This window comes from Protomyctophum bolini (assembly GCF_963924005.1).
Source record: "Protomyctophum bolini genome assembly, chromosome: 6".
NCBI lineage: Eukaryota > Metazoa > Chordata > Actinopteri > Myctophiformes > Myctophidae > Protomyctophum > Protomyctophum bolini.
This window is the reverse complement of record NC_137867.1, coordinates 16,679,897-16,699,929: the sequence shown is the minus strand read 5'-3', so window position 1 is coordinate 16,699,929 and position 20,033 is coordinate 16,679,897. Positions and strand designations below refer to the sequence as shown.

At 41.3% G+C, this 20,033-nt stretch overlaps 1 protein-coding gene across 2 annotated transcripts in view; it reads left to right on the top strand.

The window, feature by feature from the left end:
• Window positions 1-15,433, top strand: part of sema6a (sema domain, transmembrane domain (TM), and cytoplasmic domain, (semaphorin) 6A) — a 134,591-nt gene extending 119,158 nt beyond the window's left edge. For both annotated transcript variants that reach the window (XM_080766918.1, XM_080766917.1), the window contains one exon: window positions 10,730-15,433. In XM_080766918.1, coding sequence (XP_080623044.1) covers window positions 10,730-11,901 — 1,172 coding nt within the window. In that variant the 3' untranslated portion in view covers window positions 11,902-15,433. The remainder of the gene's footprint in view (window positions 1-10,729) is intronic.
• Window positions 15,434-20,033: the final 4,600 nt, after the last annotated feature.

Genomic DNA, 20,033 nt, shown 5'->3' with positions numbered 1-20,033 from the left:
TTTCTGTATTATTGTTATTGTTTTTATATGACACCTTTTAAAGCTTATTTCAGTAAATATTCTGTTCCGCTCTACTGTTCCATTTCTTTTGCATTTTCTAAAAGTCAGCTCTGATGAGATTTGTGTTTTTCTTTTGTTGATTTCTTGTCAGTGTTTCATGGTGTTCTTTTGCATGGTTTGGAGATGTTTTTTTCTTCGCTATTTATATATTTATTTAAAAATGTCCTGCTGTTTATGCTTTGATGGTATTAAGCACAGTTTTTGCTCCACGCAGCTTAATGCATTTATTTCTGCATGGCAAATTGAGCACTGCAGTCAAGAGTGCTAGTTCCCAGGGTTCGATTTGTAACAAAACGAAAACTAAGGCGAGGACATTTGCGTAAACACTTAATGTCAAATATAGCCGATCTCTAAGCTCAGAATGTGTTGCGATTAGACACATTGTGAGTTAACCTAGGGTTGACATAAGCATATCTAATTACATTGATTAATTGTGATATTATCAAACATATTTATGAAACATTTCCCCAAAGTAAATGCATTTATTTAATTCAATTTGACAAGAAGCAGAGATAAAACGTATCCCCCCGGTGATGGAAATGATTTATCAGAGACATGGATTTCCTCCAGCAAATCGAACCCTGCTCATTTCCCTCTTTCCCCATCGTGCATCGTCTATTACTTTATTGGCTTCAGGTGCCAAATGTACTGTGAAAACTCAGCAATCTGCGTGAAACTGGAGACCCAGTTTAACATTACATTGAATGTAATTGATTCAGACACTAACTATTTCACATAATGGAAAAATATAATCAGAATTTTAGCTGCATACTGATTAATTTATGGCGCACAGTTTATAGACTGTATGGGGGGATAAACATTTAGCTAGACTGTTCATTTGACAAGTTCAGTAAAAGTTTGTTACGCCCAATGAAATTCAAAGTCACACAGTAATGACTCCCAGAAAGTTGTTTGGCAAGCTTCTCTGTAATTCGCAAGAAACTAGAATTACCCTCCAACTTTTTTCATTTGCAGTCGAGTCATTGTGGGAGCTTATCGGCTAATGAATATTACTGTACAGCACTGCCAGTATGTGTTTTCCCAGCACCGCCAGAGCAATTACAAAAAGCTAAAAAGAGATGTGCATTCACACACTGGTGATACTTAGCACCCAGTGGCATGGTTACCCAGTGTACCAGCGGGTTTCTCCACAGTACATTTGATCTCTTTGTTTGTGTCTGTCTGCCCTCCAATCTGCCTGGCTCTCATCTGTCTGTGTGATATTTGCCACTTCTCCCCTGCCCCAAATAATCCCTGCTCCTCCTGACTCCCATGTCAACCTCTCCTCTGTCCTCTGCCCCATCTGCTGCCATTGTGATTAGACTCCCTTCCACAGGACCTCTCTCATCCGAGTATAGGATGGCATGTTCCAAGGCTATACCTTAGCTAGCGCAAATGAATTCCTACATGTATTTATAGAGCATCCCTCACCTTCCTACCTCCCCTCTTCACCTCCTTCCCCACATGTCTTCGTCTCCTCTTTGGTTCCCTCCCCTCGCTCTCTGTCTCCTCTCCAGCCAGGGTCATAGCTCTTGAATGAGTCCCTGAGCCCTGCCCTGCTTTTCTTCTCTCTCACCATTTCTCTCTCTCTCTCTCTGTCTGTCTCTCTCTCTCTCTCTCTCTCTCTCTCTCTCTCTCTCTCTCTCTCTCTCTCTCTCTCTCTCTCTCTCTCTCGTCCACGTCTTTCTCAACCCCCCTTCTTATTTAATATCCCTCCTCAACCTATCTATCTCTATCTATCCCTCCCCCACCTAGACCTGTAGCCATTGCTGTGTCGTTTCAATTTATGGGTTAATTATAGAGGCAATCTAAGCAGAGAGAGAGAGAGAGAGAGAGAAAGAAAGAGAGAGAGAGAGAGAGATGTGAGGATAAGAAAGCTGGAGAAAAACACAGGAACCGGGAAGATACTGTGAGAGAGAGAAACGGAGAGACAGCGATCAGGGAGGAATCAGCACTAATGCCAAACTGCCGAGAATAGAGAAGTGCGACAGACAAGGTTGATGGCAAGATGTGAAGAGATAGAAGACAGAGAAACTGAGCTAGATACAGTACTGAGCGGCAGAGATGGGAGAGGAAGAGAACAGGACGGAAAGGGAGATAAGAGTGAAAGTTAAACAGAGAAGAGGGGTGTAATGACAGTGTTTTCTCTCTCCTCATGTTTGCCTTGTCTCTGTCCGTGTGCGCACCAGTCCACAACTCTAACTTTGCACAATCTATATGCTCTCTGTAATATGTGCACTCAACTAACTGAGCTCATCTAGCAGTAAAACCCTGTGTTAGTTTAAACTAATACTTATGATTAGTCACCAGTAGCTACTGTACCAAGACACTGGAAATGCATTTGGAAGGAATCCGTGCTGGACTGGTATCGGACTGGTATTGGAACATCTTATGAGGATAAACCAAATTAAGAGAAAATCTGTAGAATTGTACTGTGCAGTACCTTTGGCGTATGAGATGAACTTGTCTTTTTTTCTTGTCATACTCATATTTCACAATGATACGAATTCACAGCTATTTCCTCATCAAGGATGGTGTTCAGAATCGGTTTCTGCAGAACACATAACACGTACAATTCACTTGTCTCCGTGAATTTGATTTGCTCGATATGACAGGCATGTCAAGCTTTTATGGATAACCTGGATACATTTCAGTTGTGTCTTTTATGACTTAAAGACATTTCTTGGCCAAATAATATATAGCTTATCAAGAAATATGTGCCCCCTGTGTGTCAGGATTTCACAATGATATAGGCTGTCTGACAGCTGCTGGGAGAGGGTTATTTTCAGCCTCATGCATCTTTCTGAAACGATTTTGCCAAGGTTTATCGGGGGTACAGTCAGACGTCTCTCACACAGGTGATGCCAATTACTTGTTTGTGCCAAAAATCATGATATTTTGAGCACTTTACTCAGACTCACTCTTGGTGGTTTCACATTGGTAAACATGTACCCATTGAAGGCTGAACAATTGCACTGTATAATAGTCTACTTACCAGAATGTGAACCTGGACATTTTGAGTAGCCTAAGGTTTTATGTTAGAAATGTTAAGTATGGGTCCCCAGCATTTAGGAACTGCCGGATGCTAACTTGCAAATGTTGGGCAATTTTCACAATTAGCATAATAATTTAAAGCTGCAATAATAATGTCACAGAAATGTAGTCTCTGTGACACATCTAGGGGCCGCAATCTGCATTCAAAGATGTTCCTATAGAAGCTTTGTCATTGGTCGAAAAAAGCCCAGTCACAATGACTAACCAATCAGGAAGTATACAGGCAAATCGACCATTGACAAAGCTTCTAGGAAAATCTTTTAATGCAGATTGCGGCCCCTAGATGTGTCACAGAGACTTACATTTTTTGGGAGCATTCTACCCATTGCTGTCATTAAAAATTTGACATATTGCTTATAGCAGCTTTAAAACAATATTTAAAATCCGTTGCAAGCATTAGTTTTGCACAAAAAACACTCCTTGGGCTAAATTCGGCCATAGCCACTGCCCAAATGTGCTGACCTCATCATATTTGTGATGACGGCTATGGCCGTTTTTAGCCGAAGGAGTGTTTTTTGTGTAAAACTAATGCTTGCAATGGATTCAGAATCATGATGACATTTAGATATAAGAGTTTTTACAAGGAATGTTTTCTGAATCCTGGACGGCACAATACACATGTGCAAACATTCTATAATTAATACATGACTCTTTGTTGAATAATTATTGCGCTCCTGAAAGTGATGTATAATTTGCAGTTTGTTGTAAGTCTTAAGAAAAACAGGATTGGATGCTGTGATATTCCTTGTTCTGCACTTCCTTGACGTGACATCAAGCCACACTTTACAGCATGTTGTCACACACACACACACACACACACACACACACACACACACACACACACACACACACACACACACACACACACACACACACACGCTCTATTTCCTTCTCCATTTTGCTGATTGGGGACCCATTTTAATGAGACCTCATGCCTGTGCTGGAGTTTATGAAAACAGACTTGCACTGTGGGATGGCTTTCACTACGTACATTTGACTACATGTTACATTTTACTATTTTTCTTTTGGAGCGTTTGACTACAGTGATAGGATTTTCTCTCTCTCTCTCTCTCTCTCTCTCTCTCTCTCTCTCTCTCTCTCTCTCTCTCTATCTCCATAGTTGAAAATGAACATTGTCAACTGTCTACATGAGTGAGTCAACCACTTGAATTCAAACGTCATTGTTCAAGTTCAGGTACTCGGCTGAAGTCAATTGAGCTCTAATTATGAATGATTATGGGCTCCTACTGCATACAGGACAATTACAACTAATACACTAACACTTGACGACAATCAACCATAGTAGAATTCAGAGGCTTGACACTGGCTCTATTGGCCATAACATGATTTTAGAATGGTGATTCACCAGGTCTGAATAATTCATCAATCCATTCTATGGATAATAGTCAGACAGCAATTCAAATTCAAGTGCCTTGCCACAAAAGTAATTTTCCAACTTTTCAGAAAATCTCTGTGAGACATTTGAGTAAATCCCTAATGTGCAGCCATTGTCAGCGAACTATTCATGCAGATTGAGAGGTAATTGGGTATAGTTGGGTTGGCTTATTTATGCAGAGTGGAGTCTCTTAATATGCATATCATCCATGAATACAAAGTTAGTCTCAGCTGAATCATGCAGATAATGGAAAATGTTACCAAAACGATTAGCGCTGGGTTGATTAGGAATGATCGTGACAAACCGCCGCACTGTATTTTAGGACGTTGGTGGAGAGGTACATTGCAATAATACCTACAATCCATTAAGACATAATTGGGTGCTTAATTACCTTTTAACTCGCTCATCAGCACACAGTTCATTACGAGCCGCCGTCGTCTAAATTAATATTGAATAACAGTTTTAACATTGCAAGTTAAGAGCCTCCCAGAATGCAAACACTGTGCCGAGTAGACACATCTAAACGTGGTAATACCCTGCACACCATTTAAAACACAACATTCCTTTCATGATTTAAAGGCGATAATATCCTATTTACACACAATAACATCCTATGCATGGTTTAAATTGCAACATGAATTTCCTCTAAATGGCCTCCTCCACTTACTGAAGAAGATTAGGTAGTAAATGTAATTGTGAGGACATGTAAATAAGTCATTTTTGCTCTCCTACAGGGTTTGATTTGTTTAAAAAAAAAGAAGATATTAAACCCTTTATAAAACATGCTGAAAATTGCAGCTCTCGTGATCACAAGGCATCGTGATGCCTTGTGATCTTGTAGATCTATTATTTTTAATTGAACAAAATTATATTTTGACACATCTTATATACTGCCCGATTTATTTCGCTCCCTGTTCTCCCACGTCATTTCAGAGTGAGCTCTTATTTTGAAGACCAAAAACGTGCGGGCCGTGAACCAGAAGTAAAGTAAATGTAAAGTTAGCCTCTTTTTTCATTCACCCGAAACATAAATGTAATGTTATGTTACATACAGTATAATGCAATCCTGACCAGTGACGCTTTAGTTATGAGCCATGAATAAAGCTTGTTTTGATCAAAAATGCAATCTGGGAAAATACTGGATTCAAAACAAGATTGAAGTGGATGGAGGGGAACTTTTTCATTGCCGGATCATTTCCTGGTCATCGATCACCTAGCAACCGATAGCTATTCATACGGTGGTGGGTGAAGAGTGCCATCTTAGTGAACTTAATCAATACAAAATAAAAAACGTCCACCGTAAAAGTCGTTCTTAAATGCATGCATTGATGCCCCCCCTAGCAAATCGAACCCTGCCCTGAGCCAGTTTAATTCCTCTAGCCTACTCCTCCCTTCAACTCGTCTCGCTCTTTGTCCAACTTTAGTGCTCATGAGCAAATGAGTTTCGTCTTTCAAGACGCCGACCAATACTTCAGTGTGTGCCGTTTCGGACTGATAAGACCACTTGTATCACTTCCAGACAATGTATTTTTGGGTAATGTCCCAAAGTTGGAGGTTAAGGCCCCCTACGCAACCTCTCTGTGATGTTAAACTGTCTTTGAAGTTTTCTCAACACCAGACAAAGGGGAGCTCTGTAGGCTTAATTCGGTTGGTGCAGTTCTGAAGAGAAATGAAGATGTTTGTGTGTGTGTGTGTGTGTGTGTGTGTGTGTGTGTGTATGGCGCTCCATCGGTGCCACGTCAAGGTTTGACGTGGCACCGATGGAGCGCCATCGCGCACGCGCGCGTGTGTGCGTGTGTGTGTGTGCACGTGCGCGCGTGCGTGTTAGAAAGAGAGAGAAAGAGATAGATTATGCATTATATTCCAGATTTCAATACTTCTCATTTAGAAGTACAGTAAGTTCGCTGACCCTGGCTCTTTTGACAGCAAGCAATGTGTATTTAATGTCCGTATATTAAGGCCTGAGGCAGTATGAAATTCTGATCAATACCGCAAGTGTTGAGTCTCTGTTTTCTTGCAATGCATCCTGGGAGCTTCCAAACAAGTGAAGCTGGTTGATTATAAGTCAATGTATAGTCAGAAAGTTATACAAGGTAAGCCCAAAGCAGAAAATCAATCCATTTACACAACTCTTTGATACACTGTTCAAGGTTGGGTGGGGTTTGAAGCAAAGAGTTTCCCATTCCCATTGGGTTTGTATGGTAACAAATGAGCCTTTTAAATTACTGAGCAAAGCCACCTTGATTTAAAAGCCTGCTGTCGTCTGGAAGCCCCAGTGTCCTTCAAAACTCCACTCCGTCTTTGATGTTCAGAGCAGGAACAACAGAGTCCATACATGAAAGATGGAACTCTTTAAGTGGTTCGCAAACCTTTTCATGTCAAAGTTCCCCAAATTGATATACATTTGTCTTAATGAGACCCCATTTGGAAATGTGTGCTTGGGACTCCCATAAGGGAAGATTTATCAGCATTGGGCTAAAAACAGCCATAGCCACTTGCCCAAGTGTTTTTTGTGCAAAACTAATGCTTGGAATGGATTCAGAATCATGAAAACCCCCTAGTTTGACATGTTACATGCTACTTAAAGCATAAGGACATTTTCACAATTTTTCACATCATGCCATGGGATGTTAATGGTGGGGTCACAAGATACCCCAATACAAAAAATTGCTCAATCCTGACAGCCGGTCAGCAAGTGGATTCATGAATGTATGTATATAGACAATATTTTAGGCCAATAAAAAAGACTATACCAAATTTCCCACTTTAAACAAAAGTCGGCTACCGGACATATCTATCATGGACACTAAATACTAAAATATCAAAAAACACATATTACCCACATAAAAACCCCAGGAAAGTGTTTCTTGTCTCCCAAACATCATTAAAATAAGATCTTGTTGCAAAAGGGGTGAAGTGTCCCTTCATTGATCTGTGAGTGCGATACGTGCAGAAAACCCATGACAGGCCGGACAGCTCCCCAAAAGAGGACATGTCCAGGTCAAAGAGCACGGATGGTCACCCTAGCATAAGTATTGCTGGGGAGTGGGGACCCCCTAGAGCCTCCTCAAGTGCCCCTGGGTGTCCCCGAACCCCACTTTAAGAACCAGTGCTTTTCATTTATTTTTTGAGGCCTTAGGTAAGGTGTATTTACCCTCAGAACCTTTCAAAGTAAGACATTCTTTGTGTGTGTGTGTGTGTGTGTGTGTGTGTGTGTGTGTGTGTGTGTGTGTGTGTGTGTGTGTGTGTGTGTGTGTGTGTGTGTGTGTGTGTGTGTGTGTGTGTGTGTGTGTGTGTGTGTGTGTGTGTGTGTGTGTGTGTGTGTGTGTGTGTGTGCGCGCACATGTGTGTCTATAACAGACGAGAGGAGAAAAAGATGGAAAGAGATAACAGAGGCAGAACCCATCCAGTGCAGGTTAAATGGAGGCCTTAACCTCCCTATATGCCTCGCTCAAAAGAGAATGTCAACCCTCTCATTGCCTGCAGGCCATGTTATTCAATGTGAAATCCAAGGAACGTTAGCCAGTAGCACTAAATTCAATGTCCAGTCCAGCAGCAGCTCTTATTTTCTTTTGTGTTCTCGATCAGGATATATCACCAGCACCGTAAACAGATGAAAGACTGTATTTAGTTTTAACAATGATTATGGAACAAAGACTTTGCCAAACGTTGTGTTTATGCTCACACTTTCTTTCTTATGTAAACACTATTCAGAGACTTTTCAGGACTCCTAACCTCAAGCTGAGTTCCGTTCTTCTCGCGGTTCTCTCCCTCATCTCGGGAACGAAATGTTCCAACCCGGCACTTCTCAACGAGCACACATCACAACTTGTCATTTCTGTCAGAGGAAGATAACTCATAATGACCACAAGGTTAAAATTACAGTGTTTCTTTTTTCCCGAGGAGAACAGCTCCTGTATGGGAGCCGGATTATATGGAAGAAATTACCCCGTAGAAGAGAAGAAAGCCAGAGAAGTGATTCATTGTTTTGTAGACCAGTATAGAGAAAGGCAAGAAGAAAGCCAAAAGGAAGAAGAAGAAGGAAAAAAAAGATATAGCACTTTAGAACAAGAAGTAGAAAGCTGGCGAGATGAAAGATAGCGGCGAGTAAAAGTATCTCTCTGGTTCTTAGATGGTGTTGTGTTGAGATGGGAAGCAGATGCTTTCACACACGGACAGGTCACTTTGTCTTCCCAGACTGCTGCCTAACACATGTCAAACATTAATAATGCACTGGAGATAAAAGTCATCACTTCTCTGACTCTCTGCGTCGCTGGACAAATCCGCCGATAAGAAACTACTTTGGCCCAAGAAAGATGTCCCAGAAAGGTTGGCTCAACACTGAATGACATTTTCTTTATCGTCCATGATGGTTACTGTGACAGAGGCCATAGAGTCAAGCGTTGTACGTATTTGTTTTTGCAGTTGATCTGGAATGTGTGTACACACTAAACTCCTCTGGTTGAATCTAACCCATACAAATCTAATCAAGCAGCAATATATATTGAGTCTCAAATGGACAAAGAAAATCGTAATTATAATATACTGGATAGAGATTAGGTGTATATTTTGGCTGCAAAGGAGATTTTAAACATGTCTAAGAACAAATGAAATAAGACTGCCATATGGATGTTTGTTTCGCCACAGTGTTAACACCCTCAGAGTTAAAGTAGAATTCTATTTGAACAGATTAGTGTGCTCTGTTTCTGTGTTATGTCCTGTCTGGGTAGAAGAGACCCAGAGATATGTGCATGTTTGTGACACAGCCAAGATAGAAAGGCTAGATGAGTAATTGCCACTTGTTTGAGTAGTAGCAAGAATGCAAATTATTGTAGAAACCATTTTCGGAGCCAAACCAAAACATTTATAACAAATTGAAAAACAGAACTAAACATTGTTCAAAAACCAACCAAGTTTCAGCTGTTCCCAAGGTGAGTTATTGTAGCACAAATTGCTAGTACAAAGCTGGGGCTACATGATAGAATCCACCTGGCTAATCCCCTGTCTGTAGTAACGGATCTGTCTGTGCTGGCCACAGGTCATGTCTGGAATGGCGTGTGTAATACAAGGAACACAGAGCTACATTTGTCACCAGACGGGATGTTATCGTGTGTGTGTGTGTGTGTGTGTGTGTGTGTGTGTGTGTGTGTGTGTGTGTGTGTGTGTGTGTGTGTGTGTGTGCGTGTGCGCGTGTGCGTGTGCGCGTGTGTGCGTGCGTGCGTGTCTTTGTCTGTGTGTGATGTATGCTTTTACGGTTAATTTTTTTTTTTATTACTATTTTTATATTGTGTATTTTTGGGGCGCCAAAAATACACCAAATATAGCATCTACAATCTCAGAATTTGTGAGCTTTTAGATCTGATATTTCTGGCTTTAGCTTTAAAATAAATGGCCCAAAAAAAGTGTAAAAATGGAATTCATAAAATGTCAAAAAGTTTAGTAATAGTATAGTAATACAAACACGTGCAGTTTATGGTTGGGTGTCTGTCTGCGTAGATGTGTGTTAGATTATGGCCCTATTCTCATGTGTTATAGTCCATTTTATTACACACAGCCTCAGAACTGGTGTCACTCTCCTAATAGTATTATTCCCCATTGCTGGAATACTATGAAAGATTTTTTTTATTGAATAATCCTTTATTTGGCCAGATCACAGATTGCCTTTGCTGGTCCTTGAAAGTAGCGCTTTCATAATACACTTATGACACAGCCCATTGGATTTAGCACCTACTAAGAGGGTTTTTAATATATTCTCTGTGATTCATGAGATTGGATCCATGCTTCATGAAAAGCGTCCTATTTGCATCTATGAGAAGAAAGGGTTCAGACATTTGGGGCTCCTTTATCTCTGCTCATATCTTTTTTTCATTTCAGCCAAGGTTTTTTATCTCATAGTATGTGAATCCCAATAACCCTGCTACGTTTGGATTGGATTTGGGGGAAGTGCAGAATATTTTTTATTTTAAACGCACCCTTTGTGTCCAATTTTAATAGGTCTCCGTTTTTAAGATGTGTTTTTTCCATGAAATTGTTCGAGACACTAATGTTGTTTACTCAGAAAATATAATTTTATTGTAATTTAACACACCTTTCCCCCCTTTATCCTGGTTTGTTTTCCCTCTGCTAATATGCTTATTGCCTTCCCAACAGCTCCTCTTCCTTACAAACTTATGTCCTTTGCTCATCTATCATTCTGATCCTCTCCATCTCTCTCTGCAGGCGTCATCCGTGAGAGCTTCCAGAAGGGCCGTGACCAGCTCGTCCCCATCACCCTTTTGGCTATTGCTGTCATCCTGGCCTTTGCAATGGGCGCCATCTTCTCTGGCATCATCGTCTACTGCATCTGTGACCACAAGCGGCGCGACGTGGACCTGGCGGGCCGCAAGGAGAAAGATGCCCTCCACCTCCACTCCCGCCGGGGCTCTATGAACAGCGTCACCAAGCTAACGGGCCTGTTTGAGACGCAGGCCATGAAAGACGGCCGCCCCGAGGCCATCCTCACCCCCCTGATGCACAACGGCAGGCTGACGCCCAACACCAAGATGTTGATCAAAGCTGACCAGCACCACCTGGACCTAGCAGCTCTACCGACACCAGAGTCCACACCAATGCAGCCTCGCCGTAAGCCCAGCCGGGGGAGCCGCGAGTGGGAGCGGAACCAGAACCTCATCAATGCCTGCACAAAGGAGGGCATGCACATGGGGTCGGTTGTCATCCCTACAGACCTGCCCCTCAGGGGCTCTCCAGGCCACATCCCCAGCGTGGTGGTTCTGCCTCTGCCGCAGCACCAGCACCAGCTGCAGCCCCACCTCCAGCAGCACCCACAGACCTACCAGCATGAGTACGTGGAGCAGCCACACCGCGCTGACCTGACCATGGGTCACGGTGCCATGGAGGCCATTGACCAGGGTGCCACTCTGGAGTACAAGACAATGAAGAGCCCGTGTCACGGCATCAACATGGTGGATCCGGACGGGATGCTGCCACCCCGCGTGCCCCAGCGGGAGGCCTCACTCACCATCCCGCCTGCCGTCCCGCAGATGGGCAAACGCCTGGAGGTCCACTCCTCAGTGTACGGGCTGCGGAAGGGCTCGGGTTCCTCGGCGTCCGGCTCCTCCGCACTGAAGAGGCACAACACCAACTCGTCCAACTCCTCCCACCTGGCGCGGCATCACAGCTTTAACCGTGTGGAGACCCCGCCCCCTGCCCCCCAGAGGGTGGACTCCATACACATGACCGTGCAGGGCATGTCTCTGTCGCGGCAGGTCGGCATCGGTGTCTACGGCTCGCTGCCCCGAGCGGGGGTCAAACACCTCAAGCCCGACGTCCCGCCCAAACCCTCCATAGTGTCGCTCTCGACGAAAGTTAAGTGCAGTGACTCCTGCACATAGTTAGAGAGTCAGAGTCAGCCAGTCACTTCTGATGTGAACGGACGGTAGTGAAAGGGTTTTTTGTTTTCGGAAAGAAAGAATAGAAGGAAAATAAAACAGGGAACACAATGAGCATCTCCTTTATATCTTTTTGCGGTCGGTGTACAGTACAGTGGAAATTCCAACACACCTTTTTTTCTAAGAATATTTTTTCTTTTCCTTTTCATATAAATATGTAAATATGATACAAATGGTTGTCGTCGTGTGCTCCCCGCCATTAAGTCCAGGCTCTGGCTGGCTCGTGGCTCCCTCTGTTAACACACACACACCGAAGATGATGATGCTTGTTCCCAAGTTATTTAATCCGACGGCGAAACGAGCCGACCTGTAGCGTCCGAAAGGTTGCAGCTGTGTTGACTCTGCTGTACTGTTCGACCGTCGCAACTTGTACTGACTGTTTAGTTTCTCATCATCAATCTGACGAAAGCACACAAGATGACAGCGTGGAGACATTTATGTACAGTACAGCTGTCACGCACTGGGGGACATAACGCCAGCGGGCACTTGGACCTAGCGAGTCAGACAGCAGCCCAAGTTTACGTAGGAAACTGTGAAAGGCCTCTCAGTGTTACAGTGATCCTGGACACAAGCAATCAAGTCCTGCCTTTGGTTTGGCTGCAAGCGTGGGCCAGAAGAATCTCTACTGTACTGGTTACTGAATAACACAATGACTGTTAAACACTAATAGCTTGTTGTATTTATTTTTATTAAGTGCTTTTGAAGACAATAAAACAAAAAGACTGACATTTTAGGCTCAGCGAAAGAGAACGAGAGAAAGATGTGGGAGAAGAAATCTTTTAATATGAATTAATCAAGTGTGAAATCTTTTTTTTAATTTAAAGTCATTAAACTGGAGCCAGTAGAACGTTGTTGATGATTAAAGGTCCACGTGGTCTTACTATTTGGTCAGTGGGACCCAGGTGTTCTGCAGATTAAGATACAGTATATGTAACCTCCGTGTTAAAGGAGGAGATATTTATTTAAACTGTGCCAGACAAGGACTTTTCCCTTTTGCGGACCAGAATCTCTGTTGTTTTAGATCAATCAGTAAAAAAAAGTGACTTCTTCAAAATCACCCTTTCACTCCTTCAAAGAGCATCCCTCCAATCAGCACTGTGGTTTTGTGTACGTGGGCCCTATTGGTCGCCGGCTTGCTGGCACCATGATCTGCCATCGAAGCTCACCGCGTTGCACGTTGCAAAGAAAGACAGCGGTGACGACAACAGGATGGAAATCCACGTATGCACATGCGCAGCGATGGAGCAGTGCCTCCACCCTGAGACGCATCATCCTCTTCAATCCGCATCACGCAGATGAGTAGGAAAAAAGAGAAACGAGAAAACCTGTTCAAATTGCCTGTTTCTCTTCCACATGTAAATTTGTGCCTTACACCCTAAAAGTAGTGACAATGTTTTCTTTTTTCAGCTGTTATCTTTGTCTCCTCGTAGTATTTTTTATTTTTCTTGAATCATATTTCCCTGTTTGATAAAAAAAGGAAATTAAAGAATGTAGGTGTTCTTGTTGTAAATCTGGTCCCTAAACATACAGTACTGAAGAGGAGAAGATATAGGGTATCCTTTCCTCCCTCTTGCTCACACACACGCACACACGCACGCACGCACGCACACACGCACACACGCACGCACACACACGTTTGTGGTTCATTTCTGATTGTGCCATTAATGCTCTTAATGCCCTTTATGTTGTGTTGGCAGTGTCAATGATGATGTTGTTGAGTGTTTTAATTTTTTTTTCTATTTCATGCCATTATAAATGTCCTGGTTATTTTGTTTTTACTTTCACTTTCTTTTGCTGTTTTGTTTGATTGCAGTGATGGTTAATTGATTGTTTAATTGAACAATGAACATTTTGTTAACTGAGGGGGGCCAGAAGGTCTTGCTGGTGCACTGCAATAATAAACCATGGTTCAGTACACAGGGCTTCTAACAGACACCCTAACACTCACTTTGTTGGCAGTTTGCAGAAACAGGCTGGTTCCTGTGAAGAGACATGCATTAAAAACAACAATATTTAGCAGATGTATGTTGTTTAACCCATGCCTTTTCCTTGTTTTAGTTTATTTTTTATTTTTTACATGAAACAGTTCGAAGAGGTTTAGTGATCCTTCATTTTGTTTTATTCCACTAACTGTCATTATCAAGGTCTTACTGTACATTGTCATTTACTATCTGACCTGGAGGTTTCCTATCCATCACCCCTGCACACTTAAATCAACGGAGCACTCCCTTCAGTGTTCAGATAAGTTGAGTTTTTTTTCCTTTTTTTATGTCAAGTATTTTTCTTTTTGTCCTTGGAGGAAAGCCAACTACGTCTCAATCCACAGCTAACATAAGAACGAGTGTAATCATGTGACCTGTTCTAAACTAACATACCTGTACATGTACTACATAGACGCTTGCAGTGTTCGGTTGCAGGTGACCGGGTCATGTGCAATAGTTTAGGTTTAGTCAAAGACGGAGTCAAGGGAGGTTCATTCTCAGGACCAGGTCTGCTATCAGATTTGTGCATTTTATCCACCATAATTTAACCACTTGAACCCCAGCATGACAATTCTAGGAGGAACATTTGCTAAGAATAGCAGATCTACAACGCGTTGCACTGAGACGCGTTGTGAGCTTGTAGATCAGGTATTTTTGGCAACTAGATTTGGTATAGACGGAAAAAAGGTCCAAATATAGTTGCAACTCAGGTCCGTTTTACTAAGAATAGAGGGTTTAAGTGGATAAAACTATCTGTACAAGTGGTGCAAGATCAGTATCTGGAGGTGAATTAATTTGGGGCAAGGCCATCTTTTTAGTTCCCACCACAACAGAGTAGACCCTGTCCCTGGAAACAATAAGGCCCCATTTACCATAATGTCAAAGAGCACTTGAACCGGCTGTTTTCCCAGGTCTAGAATAATGCTGGTCTAAAGATTTACTGTGTAGAAACATTTCGCCCTTAGCTGCTGTTGCTTGTGCTTAGGAAACTGCCGTGTCCATACGGAATGAAATTCTCTGATGCTGTCAGCAAAGGTCACAATGCTGAAAGCTCATATTTTTCATGGACATGTAGTAATTATTGAGTACATTTTCTTTCTTTTTTTCCTCTTTTCTTTTTGTAAGGGAGCATCAAGCATTTTTAAGTTAGTGCAGGGCTGGACTGTTTTTAAAGTCTGAATTGGGCTGGATGTGAAAGCTGCTGTGGACACTGAGATTCTTTGGTGTGTGCCTTTTTTTGTCTTTCACCCTCACTATAATACACTGCTATTAGATGCAAACCAAGTCATACATTCTCTCTCTCTGTTCTTGACCCTTTGAACTTTGTAAGCTTGTAAAATATTGTGGTGTCACCAGGTTTTTTGCCCTACTTTCCACTTTCCTAACATCCGATTCACGGCTTAATGTATGTTGTAAAGAAATAAAAATCTCTTTAATTTAATGCAAAATGTAATAAAAGGAGAAAAAAAATTAAAATAAATTCTTGTCATGAAGATCGGGATTATGTGCCTTGTCTGTCTGAGTGCTGTGGCTCCTTTAGTCGTCCTCGCTAGATTCTATAGGGAAATACAGTCCACGTTTGGCCAAGGACCAGAAAGGTATGGGCATGTCAACAGAGAATCCATTTGAGAGAAATTGCAAATTGCGGAAAATTGCAAATTGCGGAAATTGCAAATTGCGGAAATTGGAAATTGCGGAAATTGAAAATTGCGGAAATTGCTGAAATTAGCAATTGTGGAATTGCGGAAATTGCAAATTGCGGAAATTGCAAATTGCGGAAATTGCAATGCCATGGACCAATGAACCATGTAAATAAAACAAATTGAGCAGGGCACTGCAGGGAGTTGCACCCCGTTCCGGTAAACCAGAAGTACGACACCAGTGCCTTAGTTTTTGTGTTGTCATTTACAGGTCCTTTCGTTGAAATGTAAATTTTACATTTCAACAGTAAAGTAATATATAAAGAAGAGAAACACAAAAGTACAAAAATGTGTTAAAAAAAACAAAAAAAAACGATAAATTATCCGCAATTTCCATTTCCGCAAATTCCGCAATTACCATTTCCGCAATTCCGCAATTCCGCAATTTGACAAAAACGATGGGTTATAGCCCATGTTTTTTGAAATTTTGAAAAAAAACGTTATCCTCGTTTCTCATCATTTTGGACCATGGGCTATAGCCCATATCGTACGGCATACTATAGCGCGCCGTTTTTCATCATTTTTGAGGATTTGAAAAAAATGACGAAATGACAAAAACGATGGGTTATAGCCCATGTTTTTGAAATTTTGGAAAAAAAAGTTAGCCTCGTTTCTCATCATTTTGGACCGTGGGCTATAGCCCATATCGTACGGCATACTATAGCGCGCAGTTTTTCATCATTTTTGAAGATTTGAAAAAAATGACGAAATGACAAAAACGATGGGTTATAGCCCATGTTTTTGAATTTTTGAAAAAAAAAGTTAGCCTCGTTTCTCATCATTTTGGACCGTGGGCTATAGCCCATATCGTACGGCATACTATAGCGCGCAGTTTTTCATCATTTTTGAAGATTTGAAAAAAATGACGAAATGACAAAAACGATGGGTTATAGCCCATGTTTTTTGAAATTTTGAAAAAAAAAGTTAGCCTCGTTTCTCATCATTTTGGACCATGGGCTATAGCCCATATCGTACAGCATACTATAGCGCGCCGTTTTTCTACATTTTTGAGGATTTGAAAAAAATGACGAAATGACAAAAACGATGGGTTATAGCCCATGTTTTTTGAAATTTCAAAAAAAAAAGTTAGCCTAGTTTCTCATCATTTTGGACCATGGGCTATAGCCCATATCGTACGGCATACTATAGCGCGCCGTTTTTCATCATTTTTGAGGATTTTAAAAAAATGACGAAATGACAAAAACGATGGGTTATAGCCCATGTTTTTTGAAATTTTGAAAAAAAAAGTTATCCTCGTTTCTCATCATTTTGGACCATGGGCTATAGCCTATATCAGTGGTTCCCAAAGTGGGGTCCGGGGACCCCCAGGGATACCTGAGGGAGTTCCAGGGGGGACTCATCTATTTTGTTCATGTTCATAAAGTGCTAAAGTGTTTAAAGCAGTGGTTCCCAAACCTTTTCATGTCAAGGACCCCCAAATTGACACTACTTAGCCCGTGGACCCCCATTTGAAAAGATATGCCAGGGACCCCCATAAGAGAAGACGTACACATTTAGACGTCTACATTTAGACGTACACATTTAGACGTCTGTATACAGACGTCTATATACATTTAGACGTCTACATTTAGACGTCTACATTTAGACGTATACATTTAGAAGTCTACATTTAGACGTCTACATTTAGACGTCTACATTTAAACGTATACATTTAGACATCTACATTTAAACGTATACATTTAGACGTATACATTTAGACGTATACATTTAGACAGTGTCCCCCCGAGTGCCTCCCCAGTGTCCCCCTGAGTGCCTCCCCAATGCCTCCCCAGTGTGCCCCCCGAGTGCCTTCCCAGTGCCTCCCCAGTGTGCCCCTGAGTGCCTCCCCAGTGTCTCCCCAGTGCCTCCTCAGTGCCTGCCCAGTGTCCCCCAGTGTCCCCCCAGTGTCTCCAATAGCAATACAAGAGCAATAATACAAATTAATCTTAATGTATTAATCTTATTAATTATTAATCAAATTAATTAATTAATCAAAATTGCGGCCTGTGCCCAGCACCATGCCAAAGCTTTTTCCTGCAGGAAACACTGCTTGTGGTTGTAAATATATTGTTATCCGTGTTGCGAGGATGAGGGGGTACCTGGAAAAATATCTACCCCAAAAGGGGTACCTGGTCCAAAAAAGTTTGGGAACACCTGGGCTATAGCCCATATCGTACGGCATACTATAGCGCGCCGTTTTTCATCATTTTTGAGGATTTGAAAAAAATGACGAAATGACAAAAACGATGGGTTATAGCCCATGTTTTTTGAAATTTTGAAAAAAAAAGTTAGCCTCGTTTCTCATCATTTTGGACCATGGGCTATAGCCCATATCGTACGGCATACTATAGCGCGCCGTTTTTCATCATTTTTGAGGATTTGAAAAAAATGACAAAATGACAAAAACGATGGGTTATAGCCCATGTTTTTTGAAATTAAAAAAAAAAAAGTTAGCCTCGTTTCTCATCATTTTGGACCATGGGCTATAGCCCATATCGTACGGCATACTATAGCGCGCCGTTTTTCATCATTTTTGAGGATTTAAAAAAAATGACGAAATGACAAAAACGATGGGTTATAGCCCATGTTTTTTGAAATTTCGGGAAAAAAAGTTAGCCTCGTTTCTCATCATTTTGGACCATGGGCTATAGCCCATATCGTACGGCGTACTATAGCGCGCCGTTTTTCATCATTTTTGAGGATTTGAAAAAAATGACGAAATGACAAAAACGATGGGTTATAGCCCATGTTTTTTTAAATTAAAAAAAAAAAAGTTAGCCTCGTTTCTCATCATTTTGGACCATGGGCTATAGCCCATATCGTACGGCATACTATAGCGCGCCGTTTTTCATCATTTTTGAGGATTTAAAAAAAATGACGAAATGACAAAAACGATGGGTTATAGCCCATGTTTTTTGAAATTTTGAAAAAGAAAGGTTAGCCTCGTTTCTCATCATTTTGGACCATGGGATATAGCCCATATCGTACGGCATACTATAGCGCGCCGTTTTTCATCATTTTTGAGGATTTGAAAAAATGACGAAATGACAAAAACGATGGGTTATAGCCCATGTTTTTTGAAATTTTGAAAAAAAAAGTTAGCCTCGTTTCTCATCATTTTGGACCATGGGATATAGCCCATATCGTACGGCATACTATAGCGCGCCGTTTTTCATCATTTTTGAGGATTAAAAAAAAATGACGAAATGACAAAAACGATGGGTTATAGCCCATGTTTTTTTAAATTTTGAAAAAAAAAGTTAGCCTCGTTTCTCATCATTTTGGACCATGGGCTATAGCCCATATCGTACGGCATACTATAGCGCGCCGTTTTTCATCATTTTTGAGGATTTAAAAAAAATGACGAAATGACAAAAACGATGGGTTATAGCCCATGTTTTTTGAAATTTTGAAAAAAAAAGTTAGCCTCGTTTCTCATCATTTTGGACCATGGGCTATAGCCCATATCGTACGGCATACTATAGCGCGCCGTTTTTCATCATTTTTGAGGATTTAAAAAAAATGACGAAATGACAAAAACGATGGGTTATAGCCCATGTTTTTTGAAATTTTGAAAAAGAAAGGTTAGCCTCGTTTCTCATCATTTTGGACCATGGGATATAGCCCATATCGTACGGCATACTATAGCGCGCCGTTTTTCATCATTTTTGAGGATTTGAAAAAAATGACGAAATGACAAAAACGATGGGTTATAGCCCATGTTTTTTGAAATTTTGAAAAAAAAAGTTAGCCTCGTTTCTCATCATTTTGGACCATGGGCTATAGCCCATATCGTACGGCATACTATAGCGCGCCGTTTTTCATCATTTTTGAGGATTTGAAAAAAATGACAAAATGACAAAAACGATGGGTTATAGCCCATGTTTTTTGAAATTAAAAAAAAAAAAGTTAGCCTCGTTTCTCATCATTTTGGACCATGGGCTATAGCCCATATCGTACGGCATACTATAGCGCGCCGTTTTTCATCATTTTTGAGGATTTAAAAAAAATGACGAAATGACAAAAACGATGGGTTATAGCCCATGTTTTTTGAAATTTCGGGAAAAAAAGTTAGCCTCGTTTCTCATCATTTTGGACCATGGGCTATAGCCCATATCGTACGGCGTACTATAGCGCGCCGTTTTTCATCATTTTTGAGGATTTGAAAAAAATGACGAAATGACAAAAACGATGGGTTATAGCCCATGTTTTTTTAAATTAAAAAAAAAAAAGTTAGCCTCGTTTCTCATCATTTTGGACCATGGGCTATAGCCCATATCGTACGGCATACTATAGCGCGCCGTTTTTCATCATTTTTGAGGATTTAAAAAAAATGACGAAATGACAAAAACGATGGGTTATAGCCCATGTTTTTTGAAATTTTGAAAAAGAA